The 17,944-nt window shown below is 43.3% G+C and overlaps 1 protein-coding gene across 1 annotated transcript in view; it reads right to left on the reverse strand.

Annotated features, from left to right (window-relative positions):
• The window catches only part of LOC109927169 (PR domain containing 10), a 149,787-nt gene that overhangs the window by 60,354 nt on the left and 71,489 nt on the right, over positions 1-17,944 (reverse strand). The window contains exon 8 of the mRNA XM_048615381.1: positions 17,205-17,552. Within this exon, the coding sequence (XP_048471338.1) occupies positions 17,205-17,552 (348 nt within the window). The remainder of the gene's footprint in view (positions 1-17,204; positions 17,553-17,944) is intronic.

Genomic DNA, 17,944 nt, shown 5'->3' on the forward strand with positions numbered 1-17,944 from the left:
TTGTTATCTCAGATTCTCCAGCATCTGCAGTTCCTACTATCACCAAATCCAAAGTCCCAGAGAACCAAGGCAGACCTTATAAGAGTTGATTAGAAAGAGTTAAAGACTCACTTTTGGAAGATTTCCAAAGTTGATATTATGTTTAAATAATTTGCTGAATTTTTTGAAGAAGTAACAGAAAGGCTCAATGAGGATAACACTGTTGGTGTCGTTAGTATACATGGATTTCCAGAAGGCACTTGATGGAGTGTCACACAACAGGCTGTGAAAAAAATTATAAATCATGAAATAAAAGGAACTATCAAACATGGATACAAAATTGGCTGAGTAATAGGAAACAAACAGTAATGGTCAGTGGATATTTTTCGGGTTGGAGGAAAGTTTGTAGCAGAGTCCTCTACGTGTTAGTGTTGGGACCCTTGCTTTTTCTGAAAACATATTAATGATCTGGATTATGGCGTGCAGGGGACAAATTTCCAAGTTTGCAGATAATGCTAAACTTGGAAAAATTGTAAACTGCGAGGAGGATAGTGTGGAACTCCAAAAGGTCATTGACAAGTTGGTGGAGTGGATGGATAGGTGGCAGATGATATTCAATACGGAGAAGTGTAGATGTTTCATTTTGGATGAAAGAACATTGAAAGACGATATAAAATACGAAGTAGGAGCAGAGGGACATGGGTGTATATGTGCATAGATCATTGAAGGTGGCAGGACAAATGGAGAGAGCAGCTAATAAAGCATACAGTGTTCTCAGCTTTATTAACAGCGGCATAGAGTACAAGAGTAGGGAGATGATTGTTAAATAAAAACCAAAAGAACTGCAGATGCTGTAAATCAGGAACAAAAACAGAAGTTGCTGGAAAAGCTCAGCACGTCTGGCAGCATCTGTGAAGACAAAGTCAGAGTTAATGTTTCGGGTCTGGTGACCTTTTCACAGAACTGGAGGAAGTTCTGTTGGTGATTGTTAGATCTCAGCTGGATCAGTGTACAGTTGTGAAGGGACATTACAGGAAAAATGTGAATGCATCAGAGAGAGAGCAGAAACGATTTACAAGATTGGTTCCAGAGAAGCTTCAGTTATAAGGATAGATCGAAGAAGTTGGAACTGTTGACCTTGAGGAGAAGGTGGCTGACAGGAGATTTGATCGAGGCTTTCAAAATCAAGAGCCGGCTGGATACAGTTGATAGGGAGAAGCTGTTCCTGTAGACATTATACAATGAATGGCAGAACCCTTAGGAGTATAGATATGCAAAGGGATCTGGGTGTGCATGTCCACAGATCACTGAAGGTGGCAGCATAGGGATTAGGCAATAAAAAAGGCTTATGGCATGTTTGCCTTCATTGGAAGGGGCATTGATTATAAGTATAGGCAAGTTATGCAGCAGCCTTGTAGAACTTTAATTAGGCCACACTTGGAATATTGTGTACCGTTCTGGTCACCCCACTACTGGAATAATGTGGATGCTCCGGAGAATGTACAGAAAAGCCTTGCCAGGGTGTTGCCTGGTATGGGGGATTTTAGCTATGCAGAAAGGTTGGATAGACTGGGTTTGTTTTTTACTGGAATGCAGGAGGGGCAAGTTGATAGAAGTTTATAAGATTGTGAATGGCATGGATAGAGTGAAAAGTATGAAGTTTTTCCCAGGGTGGAGGGGTCAATTCCTAGGAGATGCAGGTTCAAGGTGTGGGGTGGGGGTGTGGGTGGCAGTTTAAAAGAGATATGCCAGGCAGGTTTTTCACACAAAAGACCTGGAACAAGATGCCAGAGGAGGTTGTGGAAGCAGACACAATAGCAGCATTCAAGAAGAACCTGGACAAATACATGAATAGGAAGGGAATAGAAGGATACGGATCCTCTAAGTGAAGACAGTTTTAGTATGGAAAGGAAAAAAGAGTCACGCAGGCTTGGAGGCCAAAGGGCCTGTTTCTGTGCTGTGTTGTTCTCTGTTCTCTTTGTTCTTTGTTGCATTAAAGTAAGCAAGGGCTAAAAGGTTTAACAACATCTAAACAAAGTCCCAGAGAACCAAGGCAGACCTTATAACCATCTAAAATTAGGAGACCATTCAGACAAAGTACACTAGAAATAATAGCTGGAATGGATAGGGCAGGTTGGAAAGACTGGAATTTAATGGACTAAGTGATGACTTGTTTGAAACATCTAAGATCATGAGGGGCATTGACCGTGAACTCTTATGGGAGAATCTAGAACTATCAGGAGTCACCCAACTTAAAAAGCAGAGGGTCGTGAATCTGTTGAATGCTCTTCCTGAAAAGGCAGTGGGAGAAGAGTCCTTGAAAAAATTTAAGGCAAAGGTAGATAGGTTCGTGTTAAGTAAGGTGGTGAAAGTTATCAGGGGTAGGCGGAAACGTGGATGTGAAGCTGCAATCAAATCACTTTCTACTTTCTTCTTTTCTGGCAATGCCTCAGGGTCAAGGATGACTTGCTTCCATTCTGACGGTGGTGGTGGTGTGGCTGGTGGTTGTGCAGTGGTTGTATAGTCCAATCCTGGAGCTCCAGGTTCTGCCTCTGGGGGAGGTGGTGGTTAGGACTTCGGAGATTTGGTACAGAATCTTGGGGCTGAATGGCCTCTTTCTGCACAGTTGGGCTTCTGTGGTTGTATGAACCCAAGCCCTAAAACCTTTATAACCTGTTTGGTTCAGTACTACACAATGGTGCAAGTATCCAATGAAGTACCAGGAGAGGAAATTTTTAATCATCCAATTTTAAAAAGGAATTGAAGTCAGGCGATTGACATGCCTGTGTAAACTGAGGCACACTCCCTACTTGAGTCTTGAGCATGATCAATGCACATGTAAAGCAGGATACCAGATTTTATCACTTTGTGGATGCATTCAGGTTGCAACCTAAATTATTCTGCAATTCATGTCAAAGTACCTACATCACATGGAGTACAAAAGGAGCTCACCACAACCATTTCCAGGGCAATAAACGCTGGCTTTGTCAACCAGGCGCACATTCCAAAATCATATCTACAAAAGTTCTGCTTCAAAAGGATATAATTATGAGAATTCAAATTTAAAACTGTTCTTTTCATGTTACCCTGGGCTCCATGTTTTGCCAGAGGACAAGGGCAAGTCATCAATGAAATTGTAAATACAAAAGTAGTACTGGATAAATAGACCAAAAATCTGCAGTTTTTGACCTTTGCTTTTCAAAAACTGACAGCAACCAATGTAGCAGATCTTCACAGTTGCCTTTGTGGTTGGTTGAAAGTATTTAATGCCCCTGCAACAAGTTAACTGTAATTGCATACTGAGTACGATGAGTTAGTTAAGGCAGTGGGTATCTGACTCACAATTACAAAGTCCGAAGGACAATCCCTCACATTAGATGCCAATTTAATTGTGCTCCTGTTGCACTGAAAAATAAGACACACATATTTTGATGTGAAGATTAGTTATCTACCCTAATTGCCAATTGTTGGAAATTGAGTTTGTACCTGTACGGACAAGTTTGTATCATTGGGGAGATGAAATGCAAACTGGACAACCATTTCACGGAACATCTACTTTCTGTCTGCAAAAATGACCCGAGGTTTCCAGTTGCCTGCCACTTCAACACATTACCATGTTCCCTGAAGGACATCTTTATCTTGGGCTTGCTGCAGTGCTCCAGCAAAACTCAGCACAAGCTAGAAGAACAGCATCTCATTTTCTGCTTGGGAACACTGCAGCCTTTAGGGCTCAACATCAAATTCAAAAATTTTAGGGCCTGAGAACTTCCTTCCATGTCCTTGCCCCACCTCCACACACAAGGCTCTGTCATCACATGCTGCGTTCACCACAGCCAACCTAGTGGTTTCCATTAACTGTTTTTCTTTCTTCCCAGCTCACCATTACCCATTCCTTTGTCTGCCCAACTGATGTTCTCTCTCTCTCTCTCATTTCCATCTTTACCTCTCCCCACACCCACAGTCTTCAGTATATATGCCAACTTCTAGCTGCAATGAGTTAGAGAAGGATCACTGGATCTGAAACGTTAACCCTGTTTCTCTCTCTCCTGAGATGCAGTCAGACCTACTGAGTTTCTCCAGCTATTTCTGTTTTTATTTCAGATTTCCAGCATCTGCAGTTCTGCATTTTTTAATTTCAAGCTTGTATCATTCCCTGAACTGCATCAGGAATTATATTAATACTAGTGGATACAAATCTGTAAATATGAATGAAACATTGTTATTTTTGGTTAAAGGTCCACTCCAAATTCAGGAACTGGTTTGATGCGAGAGAATTAAAAACAAGTGGGATTTGCCTGTCCAACACAGAACTTTATCCAACTGAAGGCAAGTACCTTATTACATGAAACAAACTCCTTAGAGATACTGCTCCAATTATCTTTACATTTTGTCCTCCTATTTAACGGAGGTCAAAAATCTCATAAAACCAGGTTATTGTCTAACAGGTTTATTTGAAAACACAAACATCTTAAGTTTGTTTAGTAATTCCTCAACAATACTGTGACCCTTTGATCTTTTCCTTACAAATTCTGCTTCTGATACAACCTCTCTCACTAACACCTGAAGGAGGTGTGAGACTCTGAAAGCTTGTGTTTCAAATAAACCTGTTAGACTATAACCTGGTGTTGTGCGCTTTCTGACCTTGTCCACCCCAGTCCAACACCAGCACCTCCACATCTATTTAACTGAGTTTTTTCTTTTTTAATTGAATATATTAGTTCTTGTAATTTAAAAATCTGTTCTTCATAAAATTGCCATACTGAAGAAAGTGGGTGCTTGACAGAGTAGAAGGACGTTGAATTCTGTAAACAATTGCAACACAGCAATCACTTACTGTAGTGCAGCCGAGATTGACAGGGGCAGGACACTGAACATTGTACCAGCATTGTACAGCAGGCAAAGAAGTAGGTTTCAAGTAATTCAGATGCAGATTGCTGATCAATCCCAGTAGGCCAGTTACACCCTGTAATTTTCACTTACATCTCACACTAGGTTACACTCTGGTCCTTTTTAAGAGCACCCTCGCGTGTTCTTTAGACATCAGATCTTACACATGATTACCTTCTACAACAAACACTTACACCTCATCATATTCATATATACTTTAACTGGCCATGACACCTGCTTGCTTCAGCTTACAGTCTAACATTTGTTTTTACAGTTGAAGGGACAAAAAAACCAAATGGAAATAACAGACAATCAAGGAAGAAATAAAGATAAGAGCTTAAAGTAATGAATATTACAATAAAGAGCATGTACTGGAAAGCGAAGAAGAGACTGAAAAATAATGGAAGGTGTGAACCAAAGCACAGGAGCGCAAGTAAAAGTGGCAGGATAGAGGATAGCAGTGTGTGATTGATTGGGAGTATTTCTCTTCTCTCTGCAAACTAGAAAGCAGGAAATTAAAATTTCCATCAGATAAGTGTAATAGCAAGTTAATTAATAATGAATATTACCACGAAACAGGTTTAGAAGCCTTAATTAAAATTAATAATTTAAACAAGATACCAACTAGACTCCAAGACAATGAACAAAGATTTTTAGATCCTTCATCTGTGGCTGGGATATATAATTGCAATGCCATGTGGGAACTTTATGGCGCTTCATGCGTTGTAAGTTTCCACATATTTAGGGAGTGCTCCCAGCTGCTTGAATTCCAGCTCAGGATTTATGAGTCTGGGGGACAGCCGGAGTTACTGTGGAGCATCAGGAAGGATGAGCGTTTCCTGGAATGTAATAGTCCACAGACGCAGGAGTTTACTCTAGTAGACAGGTATTCAGCTGCAAGAACAGGAAGAGAGAAAGCGCTATAGTCTTTGGGGTGATGAGTCACTCTCAAACAGGTACTGAGCATTGCAGACTGCTGGAAGTGACAGATTATGGCAACAATTGGCAAAGGGCTACACAGAAAGCAACAGAAAAGAGCAGAAATAGCATTTTTAAAAGATATTACATAGTTATGGGAACAGACAGACATTTCTACAAACATCACTTAGACCCCTGCATATTGTACTGCCTCCCTGATGCCAGGACGAGGGACATCACATACAAATTGCACAACATTATGAAAGGCAGTGAGTCAAACGTGCTACACATCAACGTAGAGAAGACAGATACAGAGATCTTATGGTGAAATTTCAGGAGGTAGAGAGGAAGTTAAAATGTAGAAAACTACTGATAATTTTCTCTGGGTTAATCCATGTTTACTGATATGGAGTAGAAATAGGAAGATAGGAGAATGAATGCGTGACTTGAAGCTTGGAGCAGGACCTTCAGACAATTGAGGCACTGAGGCAAGTTCTGGGGCAAGAAGAACCAATTGAAAAGGGGTGGATTTCACCTCAGCATGGCCACTATCATGGTTGAGATGTTTCAAACTAAAGGGGAGAAATGTCACCAGCAGACAACAACAGAAGACATAACAAAGTGAAAGAGCGTTGCATAGCATGACAGAAGGAAATCATACCACAGAAGATAGGCACAAGTGAAGGAGAACTTGGAGAAATGCAAAGACAAGCTATAAATGGGTGTATGTAAATGCACAAAGTGTGGTGAATAAGGGTGGTGAGCTATAAGCACAAATATGAGAATATGTGTCATGGGAATAATAAAAACATTAAAAATGGTGAGGGCTGGGATCTTAACATTCAAGTATATAAAGCATTCATAAATGTTAAAAAGAAGGGGCAAAGGGAGGTGGGGTAGCAGTGCTGATTAGGAAAGATATTGTTAGGGTTGTACAAAGAGATACTCTTAAGGGGGAAAGGGCAGAATCCATTTGGCGTGAATACCTCCTTATGTCTTTTACCCACCTCCACACTCCAGGCTCTGTCATACCACAGGCTGCTTTCAGTACAGCCAACCCATTTTCAACCACTTATGGTCCCTATTATCAGCTTTCCTTTCTCACTGGCCCATCCCTTTGCCTAACTTTCCTTCTGTCCCTTTGAGCTCAATCTCCATCTATCTACTTATTCCTCCTTCTCCTTCTCCTCTCCAGCCACTCCTCTCCAAACCCAGTCTTCAGTATATATAGCACCTTTTCTTCACTACTATTAGTTTTGAACAGAAGTCACTGGACTCTAAACGTTATCTCTGCTTTCTCTCCACAGATCTGCCACACCTGCTGACTTTCTCCAGCAATTTCTGCTTTTGTTTCAGGTTGTCAGCATCACTGTTCTATTTACATGACAGAATTCACGTTGGCATTTCCCCAAGGGACTGTTATTATTCCTGATGTCAATACGAGTGGTTGGACACATTTCAAAAGCACTCTCTCAGTGATGGAAGGCTGAGTTCACATGTTGATTGACAGTTTACAGCAGCTATTGAATGATTAGTTGTCTTTGATGCAATTACAGAATAGTAGTTTGTTTTCATAATGTTTTGAACATTTGAGAGGTTTTAAAATCTTGAAATGGCTTTAATGTAGGAAAGCTTTATTTCTGGATCAAGTGTGTATGATGGGAGCTGGAGTAGATTGACATGCCCTCACAGGTCTGCCTACATAGGTGACATTGACCCTGACACGAAAGGGAGCAAGGGGTAATGTAGGTGCTGGAACAGTAAGCAAGGGCTAGAAGGTTTAACAACATCCAAATAAAGTCCCAAAGCAGTGGTTGTATAGTCCAATGCTGGAGCTGTGGACTCTGCCTCTGGGGGAGGTGGTGTTTAGGGTGGCTGGCTGGGAAGCTCTAGATTCTGCATGCTCTTTCCTCTGTTTGTGCTTGGCCCCATGTGCCCAAATCAGTGATACTCAAAGTGATTGGTGCCTTAGTGGATGCTTTTCCAGGTTGTACTTTCTAGGACAAGCGATTCTCATGTGCTGATGTGGATGATGGATTTCTTCAGGGAGGCTTTCTACTGTTTCCTCTGCCTTCCTAATGATCACTTACCATTGCGGAGCTCGGACTAGAGCATTCGTTTAGGGAGTCCTGTGTTGGGCATGCAGGCAACGTGGCCGGCCCATCACAACTGACCAGTCCCTCAATACTGGGGATGTCAGCCTGAGAGAGGACTTTGTATTAGAATGCCTGTCCTGCCAGTGGATTTGCAGGATCTTGTGAAGGTGGCCCTAGTGATATCTCTCCAGGAAAGATCTTATCAAGAAACTGAATGGCCTGCTCCTGATTCACCACTCCAAGGACTGGCCATGCTAAATTGCCCACAGTGCCCAGGGATGTTTAGGTTAGGTGGGTTAGACATGGGAAATTAGGAGAATGGGTGTGGGTGGGATGATCTTCCGAGGGGCAGTATGGACTTGTTGGGCCGAATGGCCTGTTCCACACTGTAGGGATTCTATGATGATCTATGATAAGGCAGTGACAATAGAGTTCAGTGGAGTAAATCTGCCACACATTATTTGGGAAATTAAAATTAAAGTAAAGGGAGAAAAAGAAAACAAGGAATTTTTTAAAAATATTTCCTCCTAATCAGGGAAACATGCTTGATCAGTAGGTTCTCATTCAAGTTAAGAAGGGAATATTGCTGGGTCTGGTGCTGGAGAATGAGCTGAGTTAAATGGACTAAGTGTTTTGTGATCACAGTATCACAAGATTTAGATTCATAGTTGAGGGGCTGAATTGCCTACTCCTGTTCCTAGCTCTTTTATCCTTATGCGTGAGAAGCCAAAGGGCCAATCCCCTCAATCACAGGTTTACAGCTTTGGATACTGTTTTTTTTTGGGGGGGTGGGGTTGGTGGTGGGGGTTGACCTTTCAGGGGCGAGCAGCAGCAGTCAGGTCAGTGGCACTGTGACTGGCTCTGAGGCTCAGAGGGAAATGGTACAGTCAGACAGAGCGATACTGATAGGAGACTCAGTTGTGAGGTGGACAGACAGGAGATTCTGTGGCTGCAAAAGAGACACTAGGTATGTTGTCTCCCAGCTGCCAAGGTCAAAGATGTCTCTGAGCGGTTGCAGAACATTCTGAAGGGGGAGGGTGAACAGCCAGAGGTCATTGTGCATATCGGTACAAATGATACAAATGGTAGACGAAGCGATGGGGTCCTGCAAAATGAGTATATGGAGTTGGTAAGAATTTAAAAAGCAGGACGTCAAGGGTGGTGATCTCCAGATTACTCCCAGTGTCACATGCCAGTGAGGATAGAAATAGAAAGATAGGCCAGATGGATGTGTGGCTAAGGAGGTGCAGAGTTTTCAGTTCTTGGATCATTGGGATCTCTTCTGGGGTAGAGTGACCTGTACTAGAGGGACAGGTTCCACTTGAACTGGAGGGAGCCCAATATCCTTGGAGGGAGATTTGCTAGTGTCACCCGGGAGGGTTTAAACTAGTTTGGTAGGAGTTGGGACTCTGAATAAGAGAGGGGCCATTGAAAAGTCCGGGGAAAATTAGCCAGAGAGCAAGTTTAGTATTCAGGCTCGCCAGGGCACAGGAAAGAGAGGGATAGGGCTTCTGGTTTAAAGTGCGCTCATTTCAATGCACGAGGCCTGACTAGTAAGGCAGCTGAGCTCAGAGCATGGATTGGCTCTGGGGACTGGGATATTATAGCCATAACAGAAACATGGCTCAGAGGAGGGCGGGATTGGCAGCTCAATGTTCCAGGATACAGAAGGTACAAGCGTGACTGAAGTACAAGAAAGCGAGGAGGGGGAGCTGCCTTTTTGATAAGGGAGGACATAATAACAGTGCTTAGAGAGGATATTCTTAAGGAGTCAGCAAATGAGGCCATATGGCTAAAAAACTTAGGAACAAGAAGGGCTGGTCACTCTGTTGGGATTGTATTATAGACCCCCAAATAGGCAGTGGGTACTACAGGAGCAGATGTGTAGAGAGATTGCAGATACCTGTAGGATAACAGAGTAACATTGGTTGGAGATTTTAATTTCCCCTGTATTGACTGGGTCACCCAGAGTGTAAAAGGCCTGGACAGGGTGGAAGTTTCCTAAATCAACATGTAGAGAGCCCTACTCGGGAGGGTGTACCACTGGATCTCCTCTTAGGAAACAAGGTCAGGCAAGTGACTGAAGTGTCACTCGGCGAGCACCTTGGGTCTAGTGACCATAGCTCTCTGAGTTTTAACATAGTTATGGAAAAAGATAGGACAGGTCCACAGGTTAAGGTGCTAATCTGGAGCAGGGCCAATTTTGGGGCCGTGAAACAGGATCTGGCAGCGATTGACTGGGTGAGTCTGTTTGAAGGAAAAGGAACGACTGGCAAATGGAGGGTTTTAAAAGTGAGATATCAAGAGCCCAGGGACAGTATGTCCCTGTTAGGGGGAAAGGAAAACCTGGCAGGTTTAGGGATCGCTGGCTGATGAGGGATATTGAGGCTCTGGTCAGGAAAAAGGAGAAGGCATACATTGGGTTTAAGCTCTCAGGCTCAAGTGACACCCCAGATGACTATAAAAAGTGTAGGAGCACACTCAAAAGGGAAATCGGAAGAGCAAAAAGAAGCTATGACATGGATCTGATAGATAAGGTTAAAGATAATCCCAAGAGGTTCTATAGCTATATTGAGAGTAAAAGGGTGGTTGGGGAGAGAATAGGTCCCCTTAAAGATCAGCATGGCCATCTGTGTGTGGAGCCACAGGAGATGGGGGAGATTTTTAATGAATATTTCCTCAGTGTTTACTGAGGAGGGAATCATGGATGTTAAAGAAATAAGTGGGGATGTTTTGGACCGCATACACATTACCAGAGAGGAGGTGTTTGCAGCCTTAAAGTGCATTAAGGTGGATAAATCTCGTGGGCCTGATCAAGTCCATCCTCCCTTGTGGGAGGCTAGGGAAGAAACTGCAGAGGCCCTTGCAGAGATTTTTGCTTCATCTTTAGCCAATCATTAAGTTCTGGAAGACTGGAAGGTGGTTAATAGTGTTCCACTGTTTAAGAAAGGTAGCAAAGACAAGCCAGGGAACTACAGGCCAGTGAGACTGACATCAGTGGTAGGCAAGTTATTGCAGAGGATACTGAGGGACAGGATCAACCAACATTTGGATAGTCAAGGTCTGATTAGGGATAGTCAGCACGGATATGTGCGAGGGAAGTCATGTCTGACAAATTGTTCAGAGTTTTTCAACGAGGTAACCAAGAGGATGGATGAGGGTAGGGCAGTGGATGTTGTCTATATGGGCTTTAGTAAGGCCTTCGACAAGGTCCTGCACGGCAGGCTAGTCATGAAAGTTAGGTTGCATGGGATTCAGGGAGAGCTAGCTAATTGGATTCAGAATTGACCTGATGGTAGGAAGCAGAGGGTGATGGTTGAAGGTTGTTTCTCGGACTGGAGGCCTGTGAAAAGTGGCGTTCCACAAGGGTTGATGCTGGAACTTTTGTTTTTTGTTATTTACATAAATGATCTGGATGTGAATAAACAAGGCATGATTAGTACATTTGCAGATGATCCAATATTAGGAGGTATTGTTGATAGCAAAGAAGGCCATCAAAAATTACAGAAGGATCTTGATCAGTTGGGGAAGTGGGCTGAGGATTGGTAAATGCAATTCAATACAGATGAGTGTGAAGTGTTGCACTTTGGAAAGTCACACCGACGTAGGACTTATACAGTAAATGGTAAGGTTCTGAGGAGTGTTGTGGAACAGAGGGACCTAGGAGTACAAGCACATAGTTCATTGAAAACGGCGACATAGGTGGACAGGATGGTGAAGAAGGCATTTAGCATGCTGGCCTTCATTGGTTGAGGCATTGAGTATAGGAGTTGGGACATTATGTTACAGTTGATTAAGTCGTTGGTGAGGCCGCAGTTGGAGTATTGTGTACAGTTTTGTCACCCTGTTATAGGAAACACAGAGTTAAACTGGAAAGTGTGCAAAGAAGATCTACGAGGATGTTGCTGGGGATAGTAGGCCTGAGTTATAGGGAGAGGTTGGCCAGGATAGGACTTTATTCCTTGGAATGTAGGAGAATGAGGAGTGACCTTTCTGAGGTGTATAAAATCATAAAGGGCATAGATAGGATGAATGCATGTAGTCTTTTTCCCAGGGATGGAGAATTGAAAACTAGAGGGCAGAGGTTTAAGGTGAGAGGGGGTAGATTTAAGAAGGACCTGAGGGGCAACTTCTCCACGCAGAGAGTGGTGCATATGTGGAATGGGTTGCCAGAGAAAGCGGTTGAGGCAGGTACAATAGCAACATTAAAAAAAAACACTTGGATAGGTACATAAAGGAGAAGGATTTAGCGAGATATGGACCAAATGCAGGCAATTGAAACTGAATGAGTAGGCAGCATGGTCAGCATGGACCAGTTTGGGCCGAAGGGCCTGTTTCCATGCTGTTTTACTATATGACTCTATCTGCTACCTGCTGCAAATAGTAAATGAGCAGCAAGAGGCAGGGTAGGTCCTTTAGACAACAACAAAAACAATATATGCGAAGGGCCGCAGTGCAAATCTTGAAAACTTGGTCAGTACAGGGGCCATCTCCATGTTAAAATTAAACCAAAGACTGACAAGAAAAACAGTAACAGAATAATAGAGAATCTTTAAGGAGGAGATGTCTTAGATACAAGCTCAGTAAATCACAACGAAGGCAAAAAGATAAGAGAATAAATGACGAGGGAGATGGGGAGTATGATGCATTTTAGGTAAGTTCTACAAGCAAGAACCAGGGCAAATACGAGAAGTTGAAAGGGAAAGTGAAGGCAAAAATATGACTGGCAAGGAGACAGAACAGGAGGATAGCAGTGAACATAAAGGCTATACTCTCTGGAGTTAAGAAGAACAAGAGGAGATCTAATTGGGGTACATGGGATGCTAAAGAGATTCACAAAGTAGATGTAGACAGAATGTTTCCTCATGTAGGGCAATCTAGAACAAGAGGCCATAGCTTTAAAACAGTGATAAGGAGAAATTGCTTCTCTCAAAAGGGTAATGAATCTGTGGAATTCCCAACCCGGAGTGCGGTGGATGCCGGGACATTGAGTAAATTTAAGGAAGAGATAAACATATTTTTAATTGGTAACGGGTTTAAGGGCTATGGAGAGTGGGCAGAAAAGTGGAAAGTAACCCTACCCTGATCACTAAGATGAGATCAGCAATGATCGTATTAAATGGCAGAGCAGACTCGAGGGGTTGAATTGCTTACTCCTGTTCCAAGTTCTTTTGTCCTAATGTGTGAGAACGCAAAGATCGGCTACTTGCTGCAGATAGTAAATGAGTGGCAAGAGGATAACAAAAACAATATACGTTAAAGGCCACAGGGCAAACCTTGAATACTACGTCAGTACGTTGTATCAGCATGTACTAAGGAACAGGACTCGGGTGAAATATTGGTTGAAGCAGAGACAGCAGAGTTCATAGAATCCCTACAGTGTGGAAGCGGGCCATTTAGCCCACAGAGCCTACACTGACCCTCTGAAGAGCACTCCACCCAGACCAACACCATCCCTGGGACCCTGCATTTCCCATGGTTAATCCACCTCATCTGGATACTATGGACAATTTTAGCATGGTCTAGCCCCCTAATCTGCACATCTTTGAACCGTGAGAGGAAAGTGGAGCACCCGGAGGTAACCCATGCAGACACACTGAGAATGTGTAAACTCTGAAAATCGTCCAAGGGTGGAATTTAACCCAGATCCCTGGTGCTGTGAGGCAGCTGTGCTAACCACTGAGCCGCTGTGCTGCCCCTTGTTTGGTGGAGTGAAAATTAAAAGGCAGGATTTATTGAAAGGCTCCCTATGCTTAAAGTGGATAAGTTGCCTGGAATGAAGAGCTTACGTCACAGGTTACTAAAAGAAGTGGGGGTGCAGACTGTGTGATAAACTTAGATAGTTGAGATAGACTTGCCATAATCTTGCAATCTTCCCTAGATATCAGGAGATGCCAGAAGATTTGGAGAGTGAAAAATGCAACAATTCAAGAAAGAGTATTAGAATATCCCTTGTAATTACAGGTCTGTTGATTTAACGTCAGAAACAGCTAAGGTTTTAGAAACAATAATTGGGGGAAATAAATGGTACTTGGAGAGGTTTCACTGCAGTCAGCACCTAAACCATGATTCCATCACCAGACACATGTTTACCTGTTGGGCTTCCTGTTGGAATTGCTCCTCTTCCTCTGCCATTTGCCTGTGCAACTACAGCAGATCTAAAGGCTGATTCACCTCTTCCCACACCATAATCCAAGGTCTCAAACCCTCCTTCCCTGTGACACACCAGTGAATTGCCTAACGCCTGATATAACATATTTGCTCTTCAGTGTTGTCTTTTCTGCAACATTTTGATCACAACTATGATCCTAACTTCACTGACTCTCCACTTCAGTCTCCATTTCAAAACATCTTTCGCTTCCTCTATTCTCCCAACCTGGAGATTTTGAAACATTCTCTCAGCTTCGTTCTGAGCATTCTGCAACCTAGGGCATAACAGTATTGACTCTGGATTGTAACTTCCTTAATTTTTTTTTTAATTAGCCTGTAAAAAGATGGTGATGTTGGCTTTGTTTTTCAGGAGACTGGAGAGTTTGGACCTATTCCCTGTAACAAAAGCGATAAATGCTGCATATTGTCAGCACATCTGGTAGAATCTGTGGATAGAGAAAGTGTTACTATTTCAGGTCTATGACCCTTCCTTAGAGTAGGACTGAAAAGGTGAACTCTGTTTCTCTCACTACACATGCTGCCGGACCTGGTGAGTGTTCCCAACAATTTTTGCTTTTCCTTCAGATTTCCAGCAGTTCTTATTGTGTTGAGGTTGGTTGGCTCACCGAGCTGGTTTGTTGTTCCGCAGACGTTTCGTTACCGTGCTTGGTAACATCCTCAGTGCAGCCTCTGATGAAGTGTCGGTGTGTTTTCCCACCTAGCTTTTAAACTCTGGGGTCCGTTGCGATGGATTGCCTCACTTTCAGAAAGATTCTACACGCCCCGACACACTCATCACACTACCCTACATCAGGAACACCACAAGACTTCTATGACCGTTGGGCATCAGAGTGGCACACAAGCCCACATCAACCCTACGACAAGTGCTCACCCGAACTAAAGACCCACTCCCCGCCATGGACAGGACCAATGTCATCTACAAGATCCCCTGCAGAGACTGCGAGAAACACAACATCGGACAAACAGGAAGGAAACTAACAACAAGAGTACACGAACACCAACTGGCTACAAAAAGACACGACCAATACTCACTCATCTCAACCCACATGGACAAGGAGAACCACCACTACGACTGGGACAACACCAAGATCCTGGGACAGGCTAGGCAGAGACAAGCACGAGAATTCCTGGAAGCATGGCACTCCACGAAGCATGCTATTAATAAACATTGAACTCGACCCCATATACATTCCACTACGCAGGAAACCCGGAAGTGAGGCAATCCATCACAACGGACCCCAGAGTTTAAAAACCAGGTGGGAAAACACACCGACGCTTCATCAGAGGCTGCACTGAGGATGTTACCAGGCATGGTAACAAAACGTCTGCAAAACAACAAACCAGCTCAGCGAGCCAACCAACCTCAACACCCACAACCTGAGCTACAGATCTACTCCAAAACCTTAGAGTTCTTATTGTATTTGGATTGTGCTACCAATGAGACAGCAGGGACTTAAAGAATTAAATGGCCACTTCTGGGCCCTCAGATTCTGCAGCTCAAAACCCACCGTTACTTAAATGATCAGCAAAAATAGAAACCAAAAAGCCAACAAATTTGATATTTACAACAATCAATGTTATAGAGCACAGCATCCCCATTCGTACAGTTACATCGTGGAAATCATGCTTGACTAATATTCTGGAATTTTTTGAGGATGTGACCAGCGGAGTGGTCAAGGGTGAATCAGTGGATGTTGTGGATCAGGTTTTTCAAAAGGCTTTTGACAAGGTCCTACACAAGGGATTAGAAGGCAAAATTAAATCTTATGGTATCAGAGGTAATGTATTAACATAGATAGAGAACTGGTTGAAAAGAAGCAGAAATTTGGAATAAGTGGGTCCTTTGCAGAGTGACAGGTAGTGATGAGTGGGGTGCTGCATAGTTCAGTGCTGGGACCCCAGCTGTTCACAATATACATTAACGATATGGTCGAAGGAATTAAATGCAATATCTCCAACACTAAGCTGGGCAGCAATGTGTGCTGACAGGAGGATACTAAGAGGCTGCAGGGTGACTTGGACAGGCTGGTTGAGTGGGCAAATTCAATATAATGTGGATAAATGGAGGTTATCTACTTTGGTGACAAAAACAGGAAGGCAGATTGTTATCCAAATGGCGGCTGTTTAGGAGAAAGTGGGACCTGGGTATCATAGTGGAACAGTCACTGAGGGTTGGTCGGCATGCAGGTGCAGCAGGCAGCGAGGAAAGCTAATGGCATGCTGACCCTCATAGCAAGTGGATTTGAGTATCTGAGTAAGGATGTCTTGCTGCAGTTATACAGGGCCTTGGTGAGGCCACACATTAGGCATTGTGTGCAGTTTTGGTCTCCTAGTCTGAGGAAGGACATTCTTACTATTAAGGGAGTCCAACAATGGTTTACCACACTGATTCTTGGGATGGCAGGACTGACAGATGAAGAACGATTGGACCAACTGGGCTTGTATTTGCTAGAATTTAGAAGAACGAGGAGGGGCTCATAGAAACATATAAAATCCTGATGGGACTGTTCAGGAAAGATGTGGGAAGAATGTTTCCAATGTTGGGGAAGTCACAGTTTAAGAATAAGGGGTAAGCTATTCAGGACTGAAATGAAGAAGAATTTCTTCATTCAGAGTTGTGAACCTGTGGAATTTTCAACCACAGAAAGTTGCTGTGGTCAGTTCATTAGATATATTCAAGAGGGAGGTGGATGTGGCACTTGCGGCTAAAGGGGATCAAGAGGTATGGAGAGAAAGTGGGAATAGGATACTGAGATTGCATGATCAGCCACAATCATATCGCATGGTGCTACAGGCTCAAAGGGCTAAGTGGCCTAATCCTGCACCTATTTTGTATGTTTTTATGCCTTATACCACTCCAGAAGAAACACAGCAGCCCTGCTTGTACAACACCATCCCGCCGCATCCCCAATCACACAGCAGTCCCATTTGCACAGCATCTGCTCACCCTCTGCCAGGTGCCTCTCCATGTTCTCTCCCCAACAATATTCCATACAGAATACATCCCGCAAGCAGCTCTCCATGTGCTCTCCTGCACACACCGCCTCCTCATGGAGACCACCCCCCACTACACAAAGCACTCACTCAAGATCCGTGTCACAAGAGCACCACAACATATTACAAAAAGATCTAAAACCGCTCAGCGATACGCACCTGAATGAAGTCTGGGAACTGTTTTTTACAGGAAGGGCAGGTGAAACAGCCATTAGTAACATGAATTGTGACATGTTCCCTGAGCAGGTCAAGTCTATCAAAAGATTCTGTGCAGAAAATACAGGAGTATGTTTTCTGATCCGAGTGGAATTTCATGTGCGAATCAAGTGCTGAACTGTTTATGAAGCCTTTGTTACAGATGTCACAGGTGAGTGGATAGTTGCCTTCCCTCCCATGGAAGTGTAGGTGCTGATCCAACTTTTCCTTCTCCCGAAAAGCTTTCCCACAATGTAGGCATTTGAATGGTCGGAACGTTTTACGTATGAAGAGATGATGAAGTGCAGCATTCTGAAGAGAAAAGAGAGGATATTTAAATGTGTACATGCAGCTTTCACATGAACATTGATCATCTGCAATTATGCACTGCTATCCTACAAGGTGCAATAGCCAGCCCATTGGACTGAATTCTCTATGAATGACTTCACATCAGATGATTGATGAGGACAATGATAAACAGTGACACATTCATCTTAGGATCTTCCTTTTTACCTTGACATTACAGTCATTTCATTCCACTGAAGCACAATAAAATGCAAGATCACTTATTTGCTTCTATCTACAATTAGAATGATAGAAATAGAACCACTCCCAATTTCAATCCAAGCCAGGAATCAATAATAGAGGAGGCTGCTTAGTCAGTGAAAACAGTACTAGATTGAGGCTGTGGCCACACCACCTTC

Source organism: Rhincodon typus, chromosome 32 (genome assembly GCF_021869965.1).
Source record: "Rhincodon typus isolate 14 chromosome 32, sRhiTyp1.1, whole genome shotgun sequence".
NCBI lineage: Eukaryota > Metazoa > Chordata > Chondrichthyes > Orectolobiformes > Rhincodontidae > Rhincodon > Rhincodon typus.